At 43.7% G+C, this 26,129-nt stretch overlaps 1 protein-coding gene across 5 annotated transcripts in view; it reads left to right on the top strand.

Annotated features, from left to right (window-relative positions):
• Positions 1 to 26,129, top strand: part of NRF1 (nuclear respiratory factor 1) — a 667,443-nt gene that overhangs the window by 444,574 nt on the left and 196,740 nt on the right. For 4 of the 5 annotated variants that reach the window (XM_069229339.1, XM_069229343.1, XM_069229340.1 and 1 more), the window contains one exon: positions 6,670 to 6,750. The exons of the other annotated variant lie outside the window; for it this stretch is intronic. In XM_069229339.1, coding sequence (XP_069085440.1) covers positions 6,670 to 6,750 — 81 coding nt within the window. The remainder of the gene's footprint in view (positions 1 to 6,669; positions 6,751 to 26,129) is intronic. 5 annotated transcript variants of the gene reach the window in all.

Here is a 26,129-nt window from a genome sequence, read left to right as displayed (position 1 = left end):
TATCAGTTAGCAAATAAATCTCTTGGTGGCAGGCCAAAAGCCCATTCTACTAGAGGGAAGGAAGCTACTGCGGCCTGAAGGAGAAATATTCCTTTGGCAGAGATATGCAAGGCAGCCACTTGGAAATCGGTCCATACCTTTACACAGCATTACTGCCTTGATACAGATGTTAGGGCAGATGCTCAGGTTGGACAGGCCTCGCTTAAGAATTTATTTGCATGATTCAGGTTTTTCAGTATTATTCGGTCTACTCCGCCGCGGTTATGGGGATGGGCTTGCTAGTCTATTCAGTGCTTATGACTATACATGGAAATCCCTTACGAGAGAAGGAATGGTTTCTTACCTGTAACTCCAGTTCTCTCGTAGGGGTATTTCCATGATAGTCATAAGCAACCCTCCCTCCTCCCCGGTGAAGTTGACATAGGAAAAGTTGCCATAATAATATCGATGTTGGTACTCCAACGAATGTTTTGTTCCTTCATGTCCGGTTACAAGCCTTCAAAAAGAACTGAGGCAACTGCCTTTTGCTGTGCATGATGGGATACAGGAAGACTTTACTTTCTTAAAGGCACAGCTCTATTTACATTCTGTATAATGGCAGCCTATGGGCTACACTGTCCTGCATTGTTTTATTCTCATGAGAGGTGTAATTAAAGTATGAGAATGTATTTTTTTATTACATTTCTAGAATAAATGTGTTTGAACGTGAATTTACACTACAGCTGTTTTCTTTTCAACAATTTGGCCTGTGTAGCTGTTCACATAGGCTGCACAGTGTTATTCTTAAGTGGTTTTTGACAGACCCTTTTCAAAGAATATACTTCACATCAGTGCTCCGGGGTCCCCGCAGGCGTGCGGAACTATTCAGTGCTTATGACTATCGTGGAAATACCCCTACGAGAGAACTGGAGTTACAGGTAAGAAACCATTTCTTTTTCCTGCGATGCTTAATTACAGACCTCTGGAAAATTTTGCTTCATGGCAAACCCTGGAACTCCCCTGCTACACACTTATGTTTTATTGGTTTAAGTTGATATCACGCTTAAATCACCCCTGGAGGGGTATCTCACCACTGAGGACAAGTCAGAGGCAGTAATTATAATGCTTAGCTAGAACAGAGTTGTCTTGAGAAGTTTCCTAAATTGAATGTGGTCTGTGGCATACGGATGTGGTAAAGTAAGTAGTTCCAATTGGAGGGAGCCAGGAAGGAGTAAGACCTTTCTCCACACCTTTCCCGTCGGACACTGGAGACTGTGAGTAAGGCTTTGTGTGGATGTCAAATTCCTGACTGGGGCAGTAGTGTTCAATCTTCTGATGTGAATAACTGGGTCCTTTCCCTATTAAAGATTTATGCACAAGGCAGCAGATTTTAAAGAATATTCTTTTCCTTACAGGCAGCAATTGTAAGGTTCTCAGAATAGGTGTGGTAGCATAACATGAGGGGAGATTGCAAATGAGCCGCGCTGCTATGTTTTGAACTACTTTTAGTTTAGACAATGTCTCATTTGCTGAAGCTAGTAATGCGTTACCATAATCTAATCTGCCAATGAGTGCCTGAACCACGGTTTTCCTAGCTGAGAGAGGAAGGAAGAGAAGTGCTTTGCTCACCAGGCACATCATATGAAAGTAGGAACCAGTAGTAGATAGAACATGCTCTTTCATGGCTAGAGCTTGATCCAGTGTAACACAGAGATTCTTAACCTGCCTGGGGCAATACTCAGCTCTGAAGGCCACCAGTCAGAAGACCAAAGCTATTGGGCCTTAGCAAACAGCATGATGTGTATTTTCTGCATTCGACTTTAAGCAGTTATTAGTCATCCAATCCACGATTGCTTTCATCTCTTTGGAGAAGCGTTCTTTTACTTTTACCAGGTCTTTGTCAAAGGAGGTGACCAGATGAGTGTCGCCAGCATAAGACAGAATTTCAAATACAAAGGATTTGACGATCTTGGAAAGGGAAGCCACATATGTTAAGTAGAATGGGGCTTAAACATGAGCCCTGAGAGAGACCCCCTTGTCTGTCTACATTGTTCAAGACTTAAATGATCCTAGAGAGATAGTTTGAGTTCTGTTTTCGAAAAAGGCTCAGAACCACTGTAGAGCTGTCTCATAGATTCCAGTCTCGCACAGCCTTTGGAGCAACCTGGTGTGAGACAGTGTCAAAAGCTGTGGACAGATCCAACAGCACAAGCATAAAGAGGAGCTGACATTGAAAGGAAGTCTTATAAAGTCGGTGACCGTGACTGAAAAGTACGCAACAGAATGGGCAATTTGTTACTGTCAATACCGAAATCTGTAACAGACATGGGTCCAAAGTTGTTGAAAGTATACAATACCTGGTCCAGGTAACTCTTGCCAACCTACAACACATGTATCACCACTCAGTTACAAAATGCTTCCAAGCATGAGCCTACTATTTATTCAAATAAGGCCGTTGTAATGTGCGGAACACAAGCCTTGCTACATTCCCATTCTGGAATATTTTGAGATAGAGTTGGGATTTTCATTTCTATCACTTGAAATGCATAGTACCTTGTGGAAGATATTATATTAGAAAAGCAACCTGCCCATTAATGATATCCAGAATCACAACCAGATATTATTTTTGGTATTTTGAGCAAGGTCCTCTCTACGCCTCTTGCATACGTAGCTTTGTTTCAGCACATCCAGATTCAAAGTACCTGAAGGGATCCCTCAAACCTTCAGTCTGTGCACTCCTTTCCATTCATAGAACACCTGGTACGGGACTTAACTTTTTTTGATCTACAGGTAGAACGTCCTAATATTAATCCAAAATCTTTTTACTGGATCCTCATCCTAAAGCAGTGTGCATGCTGTAATAAGACAAACCTACCTTCGAAGGCCGGGAGAACATCTGTGCTAAGAAACGCGATAAGCCAATGGGCCCGTCTGGTTATGTGAAAACCAGTTGAAGCAGTGGGCCGTTTTATCTGTTTTACCTGGTTTCATACTTCCTTACAATAGTAATTAGTGCATATACATGCTTGTGGACTAGAATACAGTAACATTTTCATGTTTCTGGAAATACTGCATCCAACCAACCAAAGCCTCTCAAATGCTGGCTACAAATACCATCTGCTTAGTTATTCAAATCCTTTTTGCACGTTACGGCTAACGGCCTCTGCCCCTCCGATTTCTTGTGATTATCCCACTGGACTTCTTTAACAGGGCTGAATTGCTCTGTAACACCCTTGGGAGAATTTGATTATTAGTTATGTATTGTCCTCAGCCATGACTACATGTGATCTCCTTTTGTACCAACCAGTGGATGGTATAGGATTAAGTCGTACAGAATCATCAAACCCTCGCTTCTTTTCCCTTCTCCTAACAAGGCCATGCATACCCACTTGTTGCAGATATGCAGACCTACTAATGGTTATTTTGCACCGTCCCATTTCATTACAGTCCCCCACAGATTCTTAATTTTACTTGCAATAGTGCACCATCTCTGTTCTGATCAGTTCTCTAAATGTCACATTCTCAAAATCTCTAGCATGGAACCTAATGGTGTTTATTATGAACTCTCTTCCTCCAGCTTAGGTTCACGACCTCAGGTGCATGATCTGATGTAGAATGCTTTCTGCGCACTTCCTGAGATAACAGTTGAAACTCTGTCGCCTGTGAACATATAATCTGTCCCTGAATGTGAGTGGGCCACTGTTGAAATAGTTTACAGATATCTTAATAACTTTTCTATCAAAACGTTTCTCCACTGAATTACTTTTATAGAACTAAAACCCTTCAAAGCTAGGGAGTACGCCATCATGGCTAAGACCATAAAATCCACCTGTGACAGTTTCTACATTTATTTTTTTCATTCCATTCCATATTTGTATTAGAAAATGTGAGAGATGCATCACTTTCGTTTTTGAAGAGTTCAGCTTTTGAACTTTTACTTCTTTAATGCCCATTTAAAAAAAAAAATAATAATAATAATATTGTTTTGATGTATTGTTATTAAAAAAATCTCTTCGCTAGACTATATGCTTCTAAATATTCTGCTTCAACTATTTCTGATTTAAATATTCAGTCCTTTTATTAATAAAAAAGGCTCAAGGGCTGCAGTGCGTCTTGATTTTGTATTAATTGCTGAGCAGTCTCAGAATTAGATGATCATCCACCCTGAATCCTGAGACATAGAATAAGAAAAGGTAAGTTTGAGGTGGCATGTGCGATACCCATTAGAAAAGGCTGTTGAAAGCTTATTGTGTTCATGGAAGTGCCTATGATGATATAGCTAAAGTTGATGTCCTTGGTATCCCAGTGCTCGCTTTACAGCATACCTTAAATTAGTACCTTTGAAGAATGAGGTCTGCCACTCTTTAGCAGTGAGTCAGTAAGAAAGTGGTGAAATTCTGCACCTTTTTTGCCGCAATTTGAGCACCCTTGATGATAGAAAAAAATCAATTTAAACAAGCAGTAACAAAGCCAGTACGTCTCACCTTTTGGACCTATTGGCTTTGCCAATGTTTTGTAGCGATGCTGTATAATGTCACTAAATAAGAATTTTAAAAAAGCTGCGAACGCTAGCATCGTTTTGTAGACGTGTGCACCACTCACACCTACAGACTGTAATGCCGGAGCTTTTTTCTTTTAATTACTGATCAAAGTTGGATTGGTTAATAAAAATAAAAAAACGTGAAGTGTTTATTTATTTGGAAGCAGGTGGAGAATCAGCATGGAGGGCAGGAGCAACACTCAGGGTGCGAGTGGCGGCAAGCTGCCCGGAGGGTGTGGGTGATGACTGGAGGAAAGCAAATGGCTGCAAGAGAGCAGCGTGGAGTGCGCAGGGCAGACTGATGAGCAAATTGGCGCAAGAGATGGGTGAAGAGCAAAAGCACGGACAAGAAAGCTGTGCATGGCAGACGCACAAAAGGGCACCTGTCTTCTGGTGTTGGGGGAGGTATTAGAGACAGCTGGAAAAGCATGCACTCTCGTGGAGTGCTTAAGACAAAAAAAAGTAGTAGTTCCCTAAAAGTGAGCAGTGTATGGACCACAAGTAAATTGACAATGTGGCAGACAAGGGACAGATTCGAAATGGATAAAGCAAGCCATCGAATAAGAAGCAGCCAAATGAGTGACAGTAAAGTAAACCTTTGGTAAGTAGTGGGCGGGCTGCAAGCTAGTCGATACTTGGTAAGCTCACAATATGCCTTTCTCAACCTGCGCTTCCTGATATACTTAAGTTCAAAGTGATTTGTGCACTCTTAACAGCATCGAAATGCCCAGGCTAAGTCTGTCTTGCAAATAAATGCATTTTGTTTGGCTACTTTCTCCCTCCATGCTATCTTTTGCTTTACAGCAATAGCGAGCACACAACAAATTCTTTCATAGAACGTCAAAACTGTGTCTGGGACATCATATGAAATTCTTGCAACTGTTGCACTGCACTCTGCACTGCTGCGCAGTATCTGCCTTTCCTCCATTTAACATGAACAGGAAGATCTGTTGGTTGGGCACATTCTGTTTTCTCTCGTGAACACCAATGTCTTACTCCTATGAGACAGCCCTACCCCAAGAAAAGTGATGACGCTGCGAACAGGTAGATGTGTCCCTACGGGAAAGCCGTTTCCTCTTACACGGTCACTGGCAGTAGCGTTGATGTTTTCCTGTTTTTTATCTACGTAAAACATTTGATTTCTTTTAGAGCTTTGCTTTTTTTTTTTAAATAGAAAAGACACGAAGAGGGAACATATGGCGCCTGATGGGACGCACTCATCGATTGAGTTGTTCCCCGCGCAGTCAAAACTGAATAAAAGAACGAGAGTGAATTTGCATGAGAGTGTTTGTTTATAATAATTAAACGGCAATAGCCCAGCCCATATACGCGTTTTATGCTGAAAGCGTAAAAGTTAACAAATTCTGTGCAATTGCCAATTTTTACTTGTGTATTGAGCCTTATTTCTTTACAAGAATTCAATGTGTTCAATTATATTTTGTTGGAGTTTCAGTAGGTCTGTTTTGATTATATTAATGCGAAATGGCCTCAACCTGTGCATATGAAGTGTAAGAAACGGGTGGAAGATAAAAGCTGGAATAGCTTCGGCACTAAAAAGGAGTATGGTACAGATATTAAACATGAATGATGGTTGCAGACAACCTGACAAATGCACATTTAGAGCACTGGGTTTTATTATACTATATTATTACCGCTTACGATATCTAAAACACAAGGCCAGTGCACTTTGTTTGAGCCGGACAGATAGTAACGTGAAAACGCCCGTACGTTCTTCCTTATCATGGGATTCACCTTTATTTGCCTACATATGTCAGAAATTGGGATGAATAGCAAGCAAAATATTGAAACGCCAGGCTCCAGCATAGACCACCGCACACACAGGCACAATTTATTTAAGTAGTTTCTTTCGAGACCCAATTAATGATACGGGTGTCCTGGCCTTGACTTGCTACTTTAGTAACATGTTGGGAAGATTCCTGGGGCGGGTAATTCAAAAAGTGTGCACGCAGGAACCCAAGAACCGCAAACTGAGCTCGACCTTTAAAAACTATGGCATTTGCGGGTAACATGGTGTCCTGCTGGCGCGTACTAACAGGTCTAGTTTAGCCTTTATGGAAAATGCTTAAAAATGCGTTATAAATCGATCCGGTGACTACTGTACTCTGTGACGTTGGCTTCCACTTCTTCAGAACGGCCGCCTGTCCGCAAGGAGAACTGATGCTGCTCTCCGCGTGCTCACCAGCAGGCTCCTGCAGCCATCACACGCTTAGGTAAGCATGGAAACAGGCATGTTATAACGCTATCCTCCTGTCTTGCATTTGTTTAATTGTTCATGTTCTAGCGCACTGTTCTTCAGAGACTTTAATCTTACATGAACCTAACACTAAATATAATGTTGTGAACCATGACAACAGGAGCAGTATTATAAATCTAGTTTCGCTACTGTCTAAAGCAGTAGCATTACAGTAAAACATGTTTATTCTTATTCTTTGTAACTGTTCATTCTTTATCTCTATACTTCTAGTTTTGTCACTTCCTTTCCTGTTTCCAACAAGTCTCTGTTTTTAAATTGGGTTCTAGACGCCCTCTCTGAAATTACGAAATGGTTTAAAAGGCACAGTGAGTTAAGTAGAAGGGGTTGAACTCTTTCAATTAAGAGTAAACTGTAATAATTTAAACTTTACCAATGCTTATTTATCCTGCATGCTTTACTGTAAATTTCACACCAATACACAATTTAAATTGCCAGCATTGAGATACTGCAGTTTTCAAGGAATGTTCATCTTTATACATCAGTCCCTCCAACACATGCTTAGGATACTAAAGTGATCCTAGCTCTTACTCCGTCTATGAAAGCAAAAGGGTGTGACATTTCACTTGCAAAGTAAAAACCAATAGTTGCTGCTACGAGATCATTTGTAATTGATTGCTTAGTTTGAATTTTCTGAAAAATAATTAAACAAGTCTGTCTTGAAAATATATTATCTTGTGTTTTCTAAATACCTTTTACAATAATCAAACATCCAGCTCCTCTAGGTTTCCATCTATGGGAAACCCTCCCTAGCTACCAGTGCAATTGAAATTATATAGGGTTTTAAATTCTGCAAGGTGGTTTAATCCACCACAGCGTCGTCCTGTACAGCTCTACTCCTTATCCCCATTATGGAGTTTTCATTAATATTTTGGAGCATTTTCTATACAGGAACTTGCCAATGGACTTCTTTTCTAACAATATTTTCAAAAACAGTTTTAGAACATTTCCCATTAGACATTTCCTAGTTAAATTTAGAAACTATCTTTAATGACACCTAGAAAGATTTGACTACTTTAAATTTCTGCTTTTAAAAAGAAAAAAAGGGACTGCAGTTAGTTCAACAGTTCCAAAGCCAGATAACAAACTGTGGTATCAGCAACAAAGAGTTTTTAATGTCATGTGAGTAAAAAAAAAAAAAAAACCCACTTATTTGACCTTTTTTCATTTTTATTTGTACATATCTTATTTTGAGGCGGGCATTCATTTTCACCATGCTGTTTTCAGTGTCTGCTAGCTTATAAAGTGTTTCTTTATATCTTTTAAACATGCTAACAATCGTAGTGTTCCATCAAGCCACACTGCACCTTAGCAATAGGTTATTTTCTTATTTTCACAAGATTCGTGGTGGGTGGTCTATCCTATAACTTCCAGTATAGACCATTAACATTTTATATTCTTTTGTTATGCATACCTCAATCATTATTATAATCATTGGTCCGCTCCAAGCCCCAGTAGAGAGATGTTGGGAGATTAGAAGGTTACTAGGCAAGGCACAGGAAATGTCCACAAAATTCTACAGCTAGTGAACCTCACACTCTTAATTGCCACCCAAACCCATCCCCCGCATAGTGGCATAGCAGTCCTTTAGCCTGATGCCCTATTTTATTTGCTTATATTCCCTCATTGTTCATTTCACTGCAGATCTCAAAACTGCCCACCTGTTATCTATTATGCCCACTGTGCCTTGATTGATATCAGTATTTGGCATGCAAAATCAACTTTGTGCCATCTTGTTCTTGCTAGTTGATCACCTCCTTCATCGCTTATCAGCCCTGTTGTAGTGTATGGTTTATAGCATGTGCTGCTGTATCTCACGATATGCACACTTGTGTCTAGTGTTGGGCATGGGCACTGCAAGTTGTTTAGTGTAGGTTTTTGCTTTCAGGGTGACTTTTGATACTGCCTCTGAAACCCACAATACACTAGGATATAAACTCCTCCTTAAATTGTTATTACTCCATTGAGTTTGGCCATATCTTTGAGAGCTCAGGGACAGTTGCAAATAAATTTGACGTGGAATTTCTATATTCAGCACACAGGAACATAGTATGATCGGTGACCGCTTTGGAACCAAATCAGACTGAAATATTTCTGCTGCTAGGCTACATGAAAATTACTTGTTTGAGGAGCCGGGTCAAGATTATGGGGAATACATCTTGCCCTAATTGCAGCTCCCAGGTTCAGCATTGGGTCTGCACATTCTCTCTCAAAGGACCACAAGGAATCAACTTGCTCAGCGCCTCAGGCTTTCTGATGTACAAAAATTATCCATTATGGAAGAGAAAGGCGGTGGCACATTATAGAAGATAGTGATTACATTTTCCTGAGCAGAACACGCCCAAGATCTTGAGGGAACCTACTAGAAAGGAGAAAGGGGCGGGCCATCCATTACTTTGGTGACCCAAGGTGCGTGTGGTCTGTAGTGTGTACAATCTGATAACACTAACTTTGGAGAAAATCCTTTTCCAGGACTGCTGTGAAGCTCAGGACAGAGGCTTCTGTTTTATTTTTTACCACATCTTCTTTCGGGAATTGTTCCTCCTCGAGTCATGTCTCAAGCCTGACACCACTTCCTGAAAGGTCTCCAAAGTCTGCACCAACCACCGCTCCAGAGCCATCTCTACTCCAAAAGCCAGCCTCTGCTCCAGAAAAACCTTGAGTCTAAGATTTCAAAACTCAATATGGAGAGACAGACTTGATCTCTGCCCTAAGCTCAATGATTGCCGCCTTGTAACCTGGGTCGACTCTGAAGTCTACCTCCAAACTGCCACCAGCCTTGGTGCAGAATGACCAGGTACCACAAGAAGACCAAGATGAGTAGCCTGATGTGATGTAAAGGAAGCTATGCATAGACCCTGTTCCAGGGCACATGTTAAAACTCACCTCCAGTTCCACAATATCCACCTAGCCAACCTCATGCACACAAACTGCCTGGCATTGGGGAGAAAATCTTGAAAAACCTCAGGACATTTCCTATTTCTAAGAAGACTAAGCCTAGGGAGCCAAGCCCACCACCGCACAGTTACCTACACAGTCCCTGTCTTTTCCACATTGTGTTCACATAGACTCAGATCAGAGTCCTTGTGTGGCCCTCCCAGACTCATACAACGGCCAATTTCAGCAGGAAATGACCTTAGGCACGACTAAGATGTCAATCCCCAAGAAAATGCATCATTAGAAGCGTACTCAGTCAAGCTATTTCCATTTGAGAGTTCCACCTGGTACTACGCAGTCATCCAGCATGCAGCAGACCATCACAAGGTGATGCTCCATGTGGTAGGGTAAGAGAAAGATCACCCCACGCTCCCCTCCGTGCAAGTCACCCCTGTACCCCTACCCCTTTTCCCAAAACATGATCTTAAACACAGTTTGAAATGGTTGAAATTTCAAAGTGAAATGGTTCTGGAGATCCAATGCAGTCTGGGATTATTTGGCTCTGTTTTGGGAGTCCGCCTTGGTATTGAACACAGAAATGAACAGCAAGTGTACAAATGTAGCACTTGACCCTTAAAATAGCAACACATAGCACTCAAGATAGGTATTGTGGGTGAGAAACTCAACAAGCAGAGACTCTAATAACACCCAATAACACCACCACCTGTACTTTTATATAGAAAGGTATTTTAATCAGATATGCACAGCCGAATAGTTCAGATGGGAATTGCAAATGTGCAAAGGCAATGTAAAACGTTTCTTTTTTATATACAATCTACAGCCTAGCCTGTGTTTTCCAAAGGGAGTTTCACAATATGACTCATTAAAATGGTTATCAAAGGATATTTACAATTTCTTAGCCTTTGCCTACTGTATTTGTCAAAATGGTTTACATTATACCAAAAAGCACTGCCTTTTTGGTTCCGCACAGCCTGTTATAATCAGAAAGAAGAGTTAACAAGCTTGTGAGGCGAACGAGCTTCACATGATCATTTCATAGTCCCTTTACCTTCGCACGCTTCTTCTTGAGCACACATGCATACAGCTGCATTTTGGCTGGGTTGCATAGTTGATTGTGATGGTTGCAGTCATGGTAGGAAGGCCTGCTGATGTTGCACTAGAGGAAGGGTCATGCTCACACCTCAGCGTCACCTGTGACTCAAGCTCTGTAGAGTGCCAGCAAGTTTACCTGGCAGTTCCTTGGGCCCAAAGCTAAGCTCCGCTGTAAAATGACGAAATGTACAAGTGATGATTTTTGGGAGGAGGAAGAGGAGGAGGAGGAAGAGGAGGAGGAGGAAGAGGAGGAGGAAGAGGAGGAGGAAGAGGAGGAGGAAGAGGAGGAGGAAGAGGAGGAGGAAGAGGAGGAAGAGGAGGAGGAGGAGGAGGAGGAGGAAATTACTGGTGAATGAGTGAGAGTCCAGGCCTGGGGCACTAGATTTGTCTTCCAGGGCCAGGACACTAGAATCCCCATGTTGCAGCAGTTTAAGAGGGAACGTGACGCTATCTTTAAAATTGCTGAAGGCAGTTAATATATTTCTTATTGTGAAAAGATTTCATCTTAAGTTAAAAAAAAAAAAAAAAAAACTTGGAATGTGGTTGCCTCTTTGTTCCGGAAACACCAAGAGGACCTGGGAACAGGTGAATGTAGAAAACAATAACTCAACCACTCAGCCGAGTTGGGGACTCTAAACTTCAATGTCTCCTCAGCAGCTGCACAGCTTTGTATGTAGATTGTGGGACTGTGTTCAGCAAAATGTCAGTGTAATAAATTACCATCTGGAGAGGACCCAGCATGGAAATTCGAGCTGTTATTGTTGGTGCAGGACTAAGGCTAATATACATTTGGGGTGGTCTCTGTTTAGAATGGCATAGTGGGTAAAAGGTGATGGATATGAATGCGGCCTGTCACTTTTTTGTCCTCCTAACATAATCTAATGATCCTTGCGGTCCATTAGTGGAACATAGGGTCTGAAGGGGGTGGGGGGCATTCCACAGCGGGTATGTGGTTTCCTTTAAGACCTATCCCAAACATCACTTTCAGCAGAGTTTAAGACCTAGACTTCCTTCCTCAACACACAGGCTCTCCGGCCATCTGGGCTGATTATCTACAAAGGTAGACAGACATCTCTGTGGGGATGCAGTTCAGCATCTCCTCATCAGGCAGCCCTTCTCATGACAATCCTGTGCTCTCAGCTGATGACCGGATCCAGGTCTGCTTCCAAACTGGACAGGAAATAGCATTCAAAAACTTGTGGCCTCGAGTGCAGTTGTTTTCTCAGGTACACTGGTTCATGTCTCCTGTCCGTGGTCACAACCAGTACTAGTGTACTGAACTACACATCTGTCCAGTATGTTTCACAGGCTGACCAATCATTGATTGCTCTGTATTCATTTTTTTTTTTTTTTTTTTTGATGGAGTGAGGGTGAACTCCCTCCATTCCAAACTTTATGGACAGTAGGTTATTTTCAGAAGTCCTTTCTTGGGCTAGTATGGGTTCGTTTCTGTGTTTGTCTATTCCAGCCATACTCATTCTGTGTTATGCATGTCAAGAAGGAAACGGGAACCCTTACCAGGTACAGGAGGCTGAAGTTCACTGGGGTGGATTTGACAGAAACTAGAAACCTAGTAACTCTTCAGGTGAAGGGGCAAGAAGGCCCAGTGTCTCTTCCCCATTTAACACGAGAATATGTCACCCTCACATTCAAGATACTGGTGCCTAGCTATTCTTTAGGGGGAAGCTCCATGAATGTTCCTGTTCTTTGGTTAAGCAAAGGCCCATGGCATTCTCACTTTGAATTCCGTTTTAAATTGCCTTCCACACTGATGTTTCCCAAGATAATCCGGTGCCCATTAAATGGGGTCATGGACCCAGTTGAGTGAAACTAGGATACCTTTTAAAATTAGAGGCTAGTAGATCTCACTTTCCCTCAGTGTAACACTTGAGGCCTGTCACTTGTATCAGAAACCTATGCAGCCACTGCTGTTTATCTCCATCACTGGTTGAGGGAAGTAGTCTTTCCCTACGAGGGGTGCACTTTGAGTGCCTCTCCTCATATCAAAGCCACTCCTTGAGTAACAGGAGGCTTTTGGAGAACATGTGCGATTGACATGTTCAGGGGCAAAAAACTATGGCGACATTCAGTGACTTGTGCCACCAGTTTACCAAAGGGAAATTCTGCAGACTCTCCAGAGCTATACCCTATGGGGGTGCGGGGTGGGATGGGGGAGGGGGTTTGGAAGGTAGGGCTTATCTGTGCCAGCACCTTATCTGATATTCTCTAATTAATGTCCCTGGCCAGCTATGCCTATTTTTGAAAAGTTCTTTTGAATTTGTATGTGAACCTTACAGTTACCAATCCCTTCTCTAGTTGTAATCCATTTTCTCCAAGTAAAAATTTATTTTACACACTGGATCTGACAAGAACCACCAGAAGTTCTTGAGACCCCTTTCAGGTAGGTGTAAAGCACAAACAGATAGAATGAAAACAGTCACTCGCTCCTCACAAATGTTACTATAATAGAAGTATGCCGAGTGTCTGCATGAAACATGCTTGTTTGAAAATTCCTCAGGAGATCTGGAACAGGGAGTTATTTTTCATTCTAGTTCGATGGTATCTCCATTAAATTCTCAGTGTTCCTGCATCCTTGTAAAATCCAGGCTGCACAGTGGAAAAATGGTCAGATTTAAGTTTAGGATTTTGAGGATTAAAAGCTTCACATCCTGACCTATTCATGTGCATTATGATAAATTAAAGAACTCTTCCTCTCGCCGGTGCACTATGCTCTTTACCAGGGCAATACATTCCTGCACGCTTTCTGCTACAGAAACAGTAAGTTGACCCTTCTATGTTAGCACACTTCACACCAATTTCAAATCTCCATTAACTGATAATGGAAAAAGATCAATAAACAACTTTCTTAAAACAACAACCTTGTCTATGACCATTTGTCAGCATTTGAACTAGGTAGAAGCACAAAATTAAGCTGTAATAATGACATTCTCTTAGCTCTAGACACAAATCGACCAGCACTGCTGGTCCTTCTTAATCTTTCAGCTACATATGACATTGTGTACCATCAGATTCTTATACATCGTCTGAAGCTTTGGACAGAGCCATCAAGAGCTACTCTAAAATTAATTAGTTAATTCCTGCCAAATGTAAAAAGAGAGTGGATTTGCAGTTCAGAACCTTTTTGGAAACCTGTCTGTTGTTGGTGGGATCTAAAGTTTTTTCACTATTACCTGTTATTCACTGCCTACACGCACTCTCTAGCTTACATCAGCACCTGAGAGCTTCAGTTCCAGATGTGTGCTGAAGATTCTTAAATTCTTCAGCTGAAGAGTGACTAATAAAATAGGTGTATCATGATGTCGATGGAACACATCGTCTCCTAAATGAAGAATACATTTTTTTTTTGCTTTAACAGACTAAACAAATCTACTCCTCTCCAGCAACATTCCTTTCTTTTGACTTATGATCTTGTGACAAACCTCAACGTCAAAATAAAAGAATCTTGCAATTCTTTTGATTAATGATATAAACTTCTGCCCAGAGAAAAATTCGGTGTTAAACAAAATACAGACCTTCAGCTCTCCATGGTCAAAAATGATCTTCCTTCACTCCCCATATCTCATTGAACCCACTGAACTGAGAAGAGCACTGATAATCTCAAGGCTGGATTACTGAAATCCAGAAATGGCAAAGAATACAAAATCAGTGGTATCTCCATAAACTGGCCACAGATTAGCAAGCCACAAAGAGTTTTAAGATCTAATTTATTGCAGTTCATTCCCCTCAACGAAAGACTTAAAAACAGAGGAAGATCTATAAAGTTCATGGGCCCCTTGTTCTGGAACAAGAGTTAACATTCCTTAAGAGACATGCCTACAATTTATCCTGTATTGGATCTTTCCTAGATTCACATGCTTGAATCATTCCCTGTCGTTGAAGTGGGAGTCCTGCTGTACCATGGTAAAGCAGTAAAATTATCATAGCCCATAACGGACTGGACCATCAGTTTAATAGCCTATCTAGGGTCTTTTTAAAGAAAAGACCAAACTTTAACAATGACCAGTTAGGTGCAGTCACCCTCTAGAACACTCCCAGGAGAGGCAGAATCCCTCAGATTTTCACCTCGTGTAGTGTGTGAAGGGAGTCTTCCAGAGCTCTGCTCAGTTTTTCTTCTTCAGGAAGGTACTGGAAGCTTTTCTTCTGTTATCTCTAAGGGCCTTTTTCGTCCCTGCAAGACCTGTGGGGGGTAAAGGGTACATGTGGATGACCCACATAAAAATTGCGTTTACTGCCTTCATCCAGATCACAAGGTAAAGAAGTAAAAATGATGCTGCACTTTCTCAACTAAAACATTAAAAGAGAAGGGAGGCAACTCTTATGGCTACAGAAAGCTCAGAGAACATCTTCTGACTAGGACAGTGACACCACCTCTAAATTTCACAAGAGGGTCAGAACTCAGGAAGAAACTTCTTAGGAGAGCAGAAAATCCCTCAAAAATATCAAGTGAAAGACTAAAAGTAAAAGGAGAAACAAACAATTCTCCTCAAACTTCCTTATCTGCTCCCTCTACACCTTCCAACAGGGATAAAGATTTCCCTCATGCCTCCTTTTCAGACACATTGAAGGCAAGAAAAAGATCTGCCTTTAAAATTCGTTGACGAGACCATCACCTTCCACAGCAAGATCAACAACCATCACTAATATCTTGTCGTTGAGACTGTCAATGGCAAAAATGACTGCTGCCTCCCATCGATGCCTTCATCTCACCGACGAAGTTTGTGGATGTGACTGAGAGCACAGCTACACTGTAGATGACTACCCTGCCGACACTGCCTCTTCTGATGACAGCCTCACTGATGACCCCGTCAACAATGTTTCCGTCAACCATGGCTCAGTCGACAACCCTACCGTCGACAAAGATCGAAAGTGCCAAGGTCACCAAAACATCATTATGACCTGGGGTTTCTTCATCCACTAACCTATATCCTGTAATTTCAAGCCATCTGTTAGATAGTGAGGATGATGGCCCGTTCGGACCAGCTCACAACAGCCCTTCTGAACTTCATGTCAAATAACAGGACGAGGAGACCTACTATGAGGAAGGGCATGATTATCAGGAGGATTATCATCAGCCTTCTGTCCAGACTCTGAACATTTAAGTTATTATCCTAACCCTCCACATAGAGAGGGTAATTTCTTTATGCCTCATTCCTTGGTCCAGAATCTTTAAACTATGCTTTCGGACTATAAAAAGCATTTTCCATAGCTGCCAAAAGAATGACTAGTGGCAGTGCTGTGACTTGCTTCTCGAGCTCCAACAGTCCTTCCTTCACCTGCCACTCCCAGGATGATTCCTCCGTCCCAAATAGCATCACTACCTATTGGATCTTGGGACCTAGGGGCGACCCATTGTCATCTGACGAAGACTGAAAGGAGGGAGAGGTCCCAGAGCCTCAATCTTTATCTGATAATAGGGTCGATTGCTATACCCACACTGTCTCCACCTCCACACCATCTGGTTGATTCACCTCCAGAAGACATCAGAGGATTACACAACCTCATGGAAAGGGCAGCAGCCATATCCCATCTTCCTATAGCGGCCAAGCAGTCCAGCTCCTTTCTTTATGATTTCAAAGAACAGACAAGGAAGTCATTCAGGGTGATACCCGTAATTGATTTTATTGGGCAAGAGGGTATCAAGATCATGAAGATCCCCTCCTACAGTGACCGCTGTTCTACCACATATACGTATAAAAAAAAATAAGGAGCCCCAGAGGATTCCCCTGCAAGCCTGACAGGACATCCCAGACCAGATTCAGTCATTTCCCAAATGGCTCAATGCAGATAAAAAAACCTGTCTACTCCAATATCAGTGCCGCTAGACAGAGACTGGCGTTGCCTAGGCACTATAGGTAAGATATTCTCCACCCTGTCTGCGATCACTGTCAGAGCTCCCAACTCCTTGGCTATTCTAGGCTGTTATGCCCAGCAGATGTGATCAGGCATCAGTACGGTCATTGACTTCATCCCCAAAGATTGAAAGCCTGAAGCCAAAGAGATCTTGCAAGAAGGTGAGCGTACCTCTGCCGAGCTTGACTGGGCAGTGGACATTGCATCCACACGATTCCAGCAACTTGCAGGTGCAGCTGTCTTAAGACGCTTGGGATGGCTTAAGGTAACTTTATTCAGACCTGAGGTTCAATGGATATGGCATATGATGGGGTCACACTTCTTGGAAAGCACAGAGATGAAGCTCTTTTTGCTATTAAGGCAGATACTGACATGGCTAAATCCTTCAGAACCCAGCAGTATAGGAAGTTGCCCTTCCGAGATGCACAAGGTTGTGGTTTCTCCCCTATAGCGGCTCATACCAGCGACCCCAGCCTGATCAACCCTATTAACCCCAGTACAGGCCGTCATTTAAGCAACAAGTATACCGCCAACCTTGTATAGCGGATTTCTCCAAACAAGGAGCATGCTGAAAACCGACACATCACACCTGAGTCACAAGTCACATGCAATGGCCTCATCCAGGTACCAGCTGGGCCCCTTTCTTCTCACCCCATAGGTGCAAACTTGCCCAAGCATCTCCAGCATTGGGAGAGCATCACATCAGACAAATGGGTATTAGACTTCATCACCTATGGCCATACATTGGAGTTTACGGAGTAACCACCAAACAATCCACAAAGGGGATCACACCCCTCTTATCAAGAAAAGAAGCCCTAATAATGCTTTCCAAGGGAGCAATAGAGAGGGTTCAAATTTCTCAGAAGGAGAAACGATTTTGCTCCTGATTTTTCTTCATAAGCAAGAAATCAGGGGAATGGAGACCTATCCTAGAACTCTGGAAGCTAAACAAGTTTCTCGTCAAACAATCCTTTTGGGTGATTACTCTCTCCAACATCCTTCACCTATTGAACAGCAGGGTTTACATGACATCTCTAGATCTGGAAGATGCATATTTCCATATCCCCATTTATCCCAAACTCCACAAATCCCTCTGTTTCTCTGTAGCTGGTACTCATTACCAATTCTGAGCCCTTCCACTTGGCCTTAATTCAGACCCTCGCATATTAGCCCTGTGGCAGCCACTCTCACAAAGCAAGGTCATCAGGTATTCCCTTACCTAGATGACTGGCTGCTAAAAGTTTTGACTCCAAGACAAATGGGCAAAGTCACGAAAGCCTGCCTGTCAAATTGGGTCTCAACAAGAACCAGTAAAATTCCTCAAGCACACCAACTCAAAGGATAACGTGTCTCTGAGCTTACCTAGATAAAATTCAGAAGAAAACCTACCTCTTGCTGGAAAGACAACAAAGGGTAGCAGGCTTGGCAAGTATGTTTCAATGGGACTGTTCAAGTCACTCCTGGGCATGATCTTTTACTGTCGATCTAGTCCCATTCGTACTTCTCAATATGAGACCATTACAAGAACTACTACAGCTCCAGTGGATCTAATCGCAAGGTTCCTTCGAGGACTTGTTATCCATAACCCCAAGGATGATGCACATGCTAATATGGTGGTCTCACAAGCCTCTTCTGTCACATGGTCTCATCCTTGTGATAGATGAAGCAATTCTGCCATTGGTTCCCAATTTCTTAATCCCCACAGATGCTTCAATGGACTGCGGGGGAGGCCACTTGCAGGACCCTACAAAAACAAGGGAGATGGTCAGCACGTCCGCAGAATATGCACATCAGTAGCCTGGACCCAAAAGCCATTTTTCTCACCCTACAAGCTTTTCTTGCAAGAATAGCAGTATCTTTAGTTCTGGTCCTTAGAGACAACACGACCAGCATGTATTATATCAACAAGGAGGGACCAAATCTCTGATGCCCTCTCATGAAGCCCAGGAGCTATGGAGTGGAAAGGACTCTTAACACATAGGCATTAAACAATGTCTCAAATTTACCTTCATCATACCAAATATTATCAAGACAGATCAATTGCCAGTCTCTTTTCTCCTTTGGACAAGGCTCCCAGGGAATGCCGTGACGAAAGCTACAATAGCAGGATGGATTTCAGCAAAGTTTCAGTTTTGTCACTCCAAAGCGGGCAAACTTCAAACAAAAAGAGCTAAAGCTCACTCTACAAGGGCAGTATCCAATTCAGCTACTCTGTTTGTGGGCATACCGCAGAAGAAGATATGCTGTGTTGCGACTTGGAAGAGCACAGACTCTTCCATGAAGCACTACTGCCTCGAATCAACACATCGCAGGTTTGCCTCTTTCAATAGAGATGGTTTATTCATGTTAAATTCAAATGCTTTTCCGACTGCTGTATGTTCCTGATTGATTGTCCTATTATGCTTATTCATCAACTGTTTTAGATCTGAATACTTACGATTTCAATGTATATTAATGTGTTTATTATTACATATACAGGTATAGATATTTTACGTTGGATGGTTTATTATGAAAGTGTACTGTTTTTCTACCAACCATCCTCTAAAGGTACTTCTTTAACCTACAGTACTGCATGCTATTCTGATTCAAGCATATGATTCTATGAAATATCCAATACTGGATGAGAAAATTAGTTACCTGTAAATGCAGTTATCCAGTATTGGTATATTTCATAGATTATTGGTATATTTCATAGATTCACATGCGACCCACCCTCCTCCCCTAAGAGGCTCCCCTTATGACCAGGGATGTTATTCCCACTTGTCCGCCAAAACCTGAGGGGTTCTGCCTCTCTTGGGAGTGTTCTAGATGGTGACTGCACCCGACTGGTCCTTGCTGAAGTTTGGTCCTATTTTTGGTTTAAAAAGGTCATAGATAGTTTATTATACTGACGGCCTAGTACCATCTATGCTATGATAGTTTTACATACTGTTTTACTATGGTACTGCGGGACTCCCACTTCAACGACAGGCAATGATTCAAGCATGTGAATCTATAGAAGATACCAATACTGGATAACTGCAGGTACAGGTAAGTAACTAATTTTCCTCCATGCCTACTTTCCTTTCAAATAAGTCTTTAATACACATACTTAGACCTATCCAACGCGTCCTAAGTTTCTTTATGCTCTAAGTCTCCGACATGTGACCCTTATCTATTATCTTCTTGAATTTCTGTGTTATGCATTAAATGAAGGCAGTCTCCAAAGTGGTGCTCTGATGTTGAGGTGCACACAGATTGCACCTATCTCTGAATGAGTGGCTACTGCCCTTTGTAATTGGGCATTGTGCAGCTGGCAGTTGGGGGGGGGGGGGGAGGCACTTTCCATATTGAAGGAGGCAGTCATTTAACTGTATTCTTCAGAGACAGATGCTTATTGGCCTCTCCCATGTAAAAGGTTCAACCACTCTCCCTTAACTGGGTCTTTCACCTCCATCTCTGTGGGAGATTTGTGGATAGTGTGTGTTCATATTTTGTGTGTCATGGATGAGTGCAAGTACTGTGTGTACACTTTGGTAAAAGTGCACAATGAAATCCATTTTGGATTCAACATGAATGGGGTAACGTTAATAATAAAGAACTTCTGTGCAAGGCTGTTGAAGACTCTGGGGACTTGAAAGCTTTCTTTGTATTTTTATAAGTCCCCTATCCCCATGTTAGGATGTAGTAGTTTATAGTGTTTCTGTGAGTTGGTGGCATGGCCCTAGTCCGTTTTAAGTATGGTGTCATGAGTTTGCCAGAACACTTTTTCAGCTCCCCTCCCCACTTTTCTATCTGATCGAAATTTGAAAGATTTGTGATCTGCTCTGTAGGCTTAATAAACCTCTGTTTTTAGACCGGGTCAGCCTCCTACTGTCCATAGCGTGAACTTATCATGCAGTAGCAGTGTGTTTGATTAAAAGAACCCTCAGAATTTGTCCCATGCAGTGGATCTTGACCATTACTTCATTGCAGATGCTCTCAGGACCTAGGAAATAGCTGTGCGCCAGTTGAATTGAGGCATCCTGAACTAGGACTCGCATTGAAACTGTTCCAAAGTGGTCTTGACTACCTAATTCTGTTTTCTTCTGTCCTCCTTTAAAGAAAAATGTTAAAAGGGCTAAATGTCCTGGTTACTACTTCAAGTCGGTATTTAATTCTAATTTGTAAAAACATGTTGAGAAAGGTAGTGTTAAAAATAATTTTATAAAAAGAAAAAACGCTCCAAAAAAATAATTGTTCTGGGATCCCACACACAAAGGGAGATAAGCTAGTGTTTATTTTAATGAACATTCATTGATGGAGAACTAAGCTTAAAAGTAAGTAGCTATTGCTCCCTTTAGTTTTTTATCACTCAGGGAGGGACTGGTAGCTGCACCACACTTTCAGTTTGGATGGGACATTGTTTTTGACCATGTCTCTTTAAATTTTAAGAGTTTTGTGGCTGTGTACATAAGTTATATGTCTGATACAGATTTCTAAACGCACATTCCGCACATTGTGAATTTTCCTAGGTGTCAGACTGGATCCAGAGACTTATTGATAGAAGTCATCTTGCGCATTTGTTAGGTGTTTGTCATGCAACTCTGCATCTGGTCTGAGATGCCTCTGATTTGATTTTGGGCCACTAAATCTGTACTAAATCTGTACACTCTCTGCACACTGGCATTCGTTCCTTTCTTTCTGCACTTTTCAATGTGGATCTGGTGCGCATTCAAATTCTGTCAGTGATAGATTCTTCACTCTAGCTTTGTCCAATGTGTAAGGGACATTTCTCTTCCAGGGGATCCTCATCAATAGTCATAAACATTGAATATTCCCGCCCCCGTGCGGGGACCCCGGAGCATATATAAAATACACACATATTATACATGTGTAAAACAGCAATGCAGGCTATAATGTTAAAACAGGCTAAAATGCTTTATTTCTATGATTTTTTTTTTGATTTTTTTTTTTTATATTATAAAATTACAATAGAGAATAAATATCTACCCAAGCCCCCAAAACTGGGCTTAGGGAAGTAAGCAGCAGTAAACACTAGAGAAAAAGAGAAAAAACTGCATTGAAAAACAATGGAGCATTTTTAGCCAATAGGCTGCATGCAGGTTAACACAGGAGAACCATAAAAACTTTGGCACCGTGCCTTTAAGACCCTGAGCACCTCCAGTATCCCACCATGCCTCAGGGGTGAAGGAAAGGTGACAGTTGGTTCACAGTTAGGTCAGTTCTTTTTTCCGGCTTCTTCTGAGAGGATCCTGGAGCATTGAGCTCTCAGTTTTTCTGAGTTTTTCTCAGAAAAATTCTTTAAAAAAGCGTTTTTTCACTTTTCATTCGACAAATAACATCTTTGTCTGAGCTAGGCAGTTTTTTCCTGACAGAAAAATGCCTTCACTTTTTGTCAAATGCCCTGCTTGTGGGAAGAAGAAGGCCCAGTCAGATCCCCACTCTCTGTGCATAGTGTGCCTGCCTCAGAGTCACTGCCCTGACACTTGTAAGTACTGCAAGAACATGTCTAAGAGGACTCTGAAATACAGAGAGAAGATCCGGCTACATGGGCTTCAGGAGAGGCAAAGAACATCGTCGTCCTCACTTCCCAGACAACCAGAAGGCCATTCTCAGGGGAGAATGGCTCGGTCGACGTCAGCAGGTAGGAAAGTACCTGTTTGTTCACCGTCGACGTCGTCGCTACCACCGCCTCACCAGCATAGATCGACGGCTACACACCCGACGTCGAAGGAAACGGCGTTGAGGGAACATCATCGCAGGGGCAGGTCTCCGTCGACAGCAGCCCGCCGATCGACGTCGAGCCATCGCCGGCGTGCCCGGTCGCCGCCAAAGGCTGTGCGCCCCCCGACGTCAGGACACACGACGTTGAAATCACCACGACGGCACGAGAGACATCCGCCGTCGACCTCCCACCGCTCCACGTCGCGGCACACGACAGCGAGCAGGTCCAAGGATCGCCGTTCGACGTCAAGGCACTCTGCGTCGAGGCACTCAACGTCGAGGCAAGAGCAAACCGGGTGGGCGCCCTTCGACGTCGAAACAGCCATCGACGTCGACTCAGGTTTTACCTGTCTCACAGGGAGCAGAACATCGCCCCACGCCAGACAAGGCGCCATCTCCAGTGGTCTCCATACCGAGCGACTCTTCTCGGTCAAGAGCGGCATCATCTGGGCATGTCTCGCCCATCAATCTATCTCCGAGATGGCTGGAGAGCCTTAACAGACCAGCGGCCTCCCCAGATTCGCAATATTCGCGAATGTATTCACCTACTGCCTCCCTGCCAAGAACGCCATCACCGACAGCCAGGGCAGAACGGGCTCGTTCTGCTCCTCGCCAACCGACAGCGAGGCCTAGGCGCTCTGCTACAGCGTCTCGCAACAGGTCTCGCTCTCAACGAAGATCCAGGTCTCGGTCAAGAAGATCACCCTCTTGGTCTTCATCAGGTTCATCTGTCGGGCGTTACTCACCCACCCTAACAGATTCACCACCTGCTAGAGTCTCACCGGTGGATGACATTACCACGTTCAACGAGGTGCTGCTAAGAGGAGCGCAGAAACTCAACATAGTGGTTCCAGAACCATCTACCTCCTCATTGGTCATCTTTGAGGCTCTGCAACAGAGATCAGCGTCGAAAAAGTTGCTGCCTCTAGTGCCTGGTTTGTTGCAGCCAACCATGGACACTTTTCTGGCCCCAGCCTCGCTTAAGTCTGCCCCGGCTAGGATTCTAAAAAAATACAAGGCTCCCGAACAGGACCCTTTGTTCCTCAGGAAGGATCCGCCACCGGACTCGGTTATAATAGCTGCCGCCCGAAAGACCCACTCGGTGGCATCTTCATCCACGGTACCCCCGGATAAAGAGAGCAGGCATCTAGACTCTCTGGGAGAAAGATATGCGGGACGGCGGCTTCGGCAATGAAAGTCTCCAGTGCGTCTGCGCTCCTGGGCAGGTATGATCGTTCTCTGTGGGACTCTCTCAGTAGATTCACAGAAAAATTGCCCAGAGAGGACAGACAAGATTTCCAGGAGATACTACAAGAAGGATGCCTGGTATCCAACCAGGTTATCAGCGCGGCAGCAGACGGGGCGGATTTGGCTGCTCATGGGTACGCACATGGAATCTGTGCAAGGAGATCTTCCTGGCTGAGGCTCACTGGTTTGAAACAGGAAGCACAACAACGCATCCTGAATCTCCCATTTGCCGGGAACTCTCTATTCGGTGCCCATGCAGACGAAGAGATGGCCCGCATGAAGACCGAGGTGGATACCATGAGGGCGGTGGGCCTGGAAAGAAAGAAAGATTTCAGGCGGAGGTACAGGCCGTATGACAGGCGCCCTTTCCAGCAGAGGGTTCAAACCCCTCATTGGTCGCAAAGGTCACAGCAACGACAGGGACGCCCTCTTTTTCAACGGAGAAACACAAGGGAGCTAGGGTCAAGTAGACCTCAACAGTCCACTCCGAAAGCACCCACCAAGCAATGAAATCTCGCTTCCCTCGGCACTGTACACCACTCCGGTGGGGGGAAGTATTACAGCTTATCTTCACGAGTGGCACTCTATCACAAGAGACAAATGGGTGCTCAATATTGTCGAACATGGCTATTCTCTTCTTTTCAAACAGCCTCCACCACGCTTGCCACCAACCAAAGACAATCCATCTCATCTCAGCTTGCTACACAAGGAGGCTCTCGCCCTCCTAAAAAAGAATGCCATAGAAAAGGTTCCACCTGCACACAGAGGACAGGCGGTCTACTCCCGTTACTTTCTGGTGGCGAAAAAGGGTCGAGAGGGCGTTTTCAGGCCAATTCTGGACCTACGGCTGCTGAACAAATACATAAGGAAGCAGAAGTTCAGAATGCTAGCGCTTCACAAGATTTTCCCTCAACTGCATCAGGGAGACTGGATGTGCTCCATCGACCTGCAGGATGCGTACTTTCACATCCCAATAGCTCCCAAACATCGAAAATTCCTGTGTTTCCGAGTAGCGTTACAGCATTACCAGTTCAGAGTTCTACCCTTTGGCCTGAAATCTGCCCCAAGAGTTTTCTCGAAATATATGGCAGTGGTGGCGGCGCATCTTCGAAGACAAAGGATATACATATATCCATACCTAGACGACTGGCTACTGAAGGCTTCTTCTCCGGAGCAGGCGAGAAGCCATCGGGACATTGTACTAGGAGTTTGCGAAGCTCTAGGTCTTCAGGTCAATTACCAGAAGTCAACCTTGATTCCAACACAGAATCTTCACTACCTAGGAGCTATCATAAACACAGAACTCCAAAAAGTGTATCCTTCGGAGGAACGACTATCCTCAATAGACAGGAAGTGTCAGGACCTGTTGAGAGCCAACGCACCTACGGCGCGTCAGGTGACATCGCTGCTGGGCTCCATGGCATCATGCATTTTTATTGTCCCAAATGCCAGACTCCACATGAGACCCCTCCAGGAGGCATTGGAGACCAACTGGAGCCAAAGAACAGGTCGCTGGGAGGACACGGTGCAGCTACCGGCGGTAGCACTTCAGTCATTAAGATGGTGGATGCACAGACCTCACCTGTCAGTGGGTGCTCCGTTTCACCAGGTGCTTCCATCCAACACCCTAGTAACGGATGCGTCTCTTCAGGGATGGGGGGGGCTCATCTGGGTCCCTTTCAAGCGCAGGGTCTGAGGTCAGACAAGGAAAAGCAGTACCACATCAATCTGCTAGAACTCAGAGCGGTCCATCTGGCTCTCAAGTCTTTCATACCACTAATTCAGGGGAAAACGCTCTTAATACAGACGGACAATACAACCACGATGTATTACTTGAACAAACAAGGGGGAACGAGGTCCCTACCCCTATTGCGAGAGGCCCAAGCGATATGGCATTGGCTCCTGGCCAGAGGAATGTCAATTACAGCAGTTCACCTGCCAGGTCAGCAAAACGTGGAAGCAGATTTTCTGAGCAGACACCTAGAGGACGCTCACGATTGGGTCCTACACGGCGAAGTCGCAGAATACATCTTCGCGCAATGGGGTCGGCCTCAACTGGATCTCTTCGCAGACGAAGTAAACAAGAAATGCCCAGACTTCGCATCCAGGTTCTACCGTCCGGGATCTCGAGGGAATGCCCTGTTGATCGACTGGTCAGGGACATTTCTCTACGCTTTTCCGCCGATTCCCCTCATTCCGGCAGTAATCAGCAAACTTTACAGATCCAGGACCAGAATGATTCTTATAGCACCACAATGGCCCCGACAATTCTGGTACACAGATCTCCTCCACCTGTCGGAAAAACCTCACAGGAGGCTGCCGTGCAGACCGGATCTTCTGAGCAGAATGGAGGACAGAATTCTACATCCCAACCTACCCTCTCTGAGCTTAACAGCATGGCTCCTGAATTCCTGCAGTATGGGCACCTAGGGCTCTCACAGGAGTGCATGAACATCTTGAACGAGTCCAAACGGCCTTCCACGTGGCGTTCTTACGCTTTTAAGTGGAAGAGATTCTACATAT

This window comes from Pleurodeles waltl, chromosome 4_1 (assembly GCF_031143425.1).
Source record: "Pleurodeles waltl isolate 20211129_DDA chromosome 4_1, aPleWal1.hap1.20221129, whole genome shotgun sequence".
Lineage (NCBI taxonomy): Eukaryota > Metazoa > Chordata > Amphibia > Caudata > Salamandridae > Pleurodeles > Pleurodeles waltl.
Note: the sequence above shows the minus strand (reverse complement) of the source record. Positions and strands in the feature narration are given on the sequence as shown.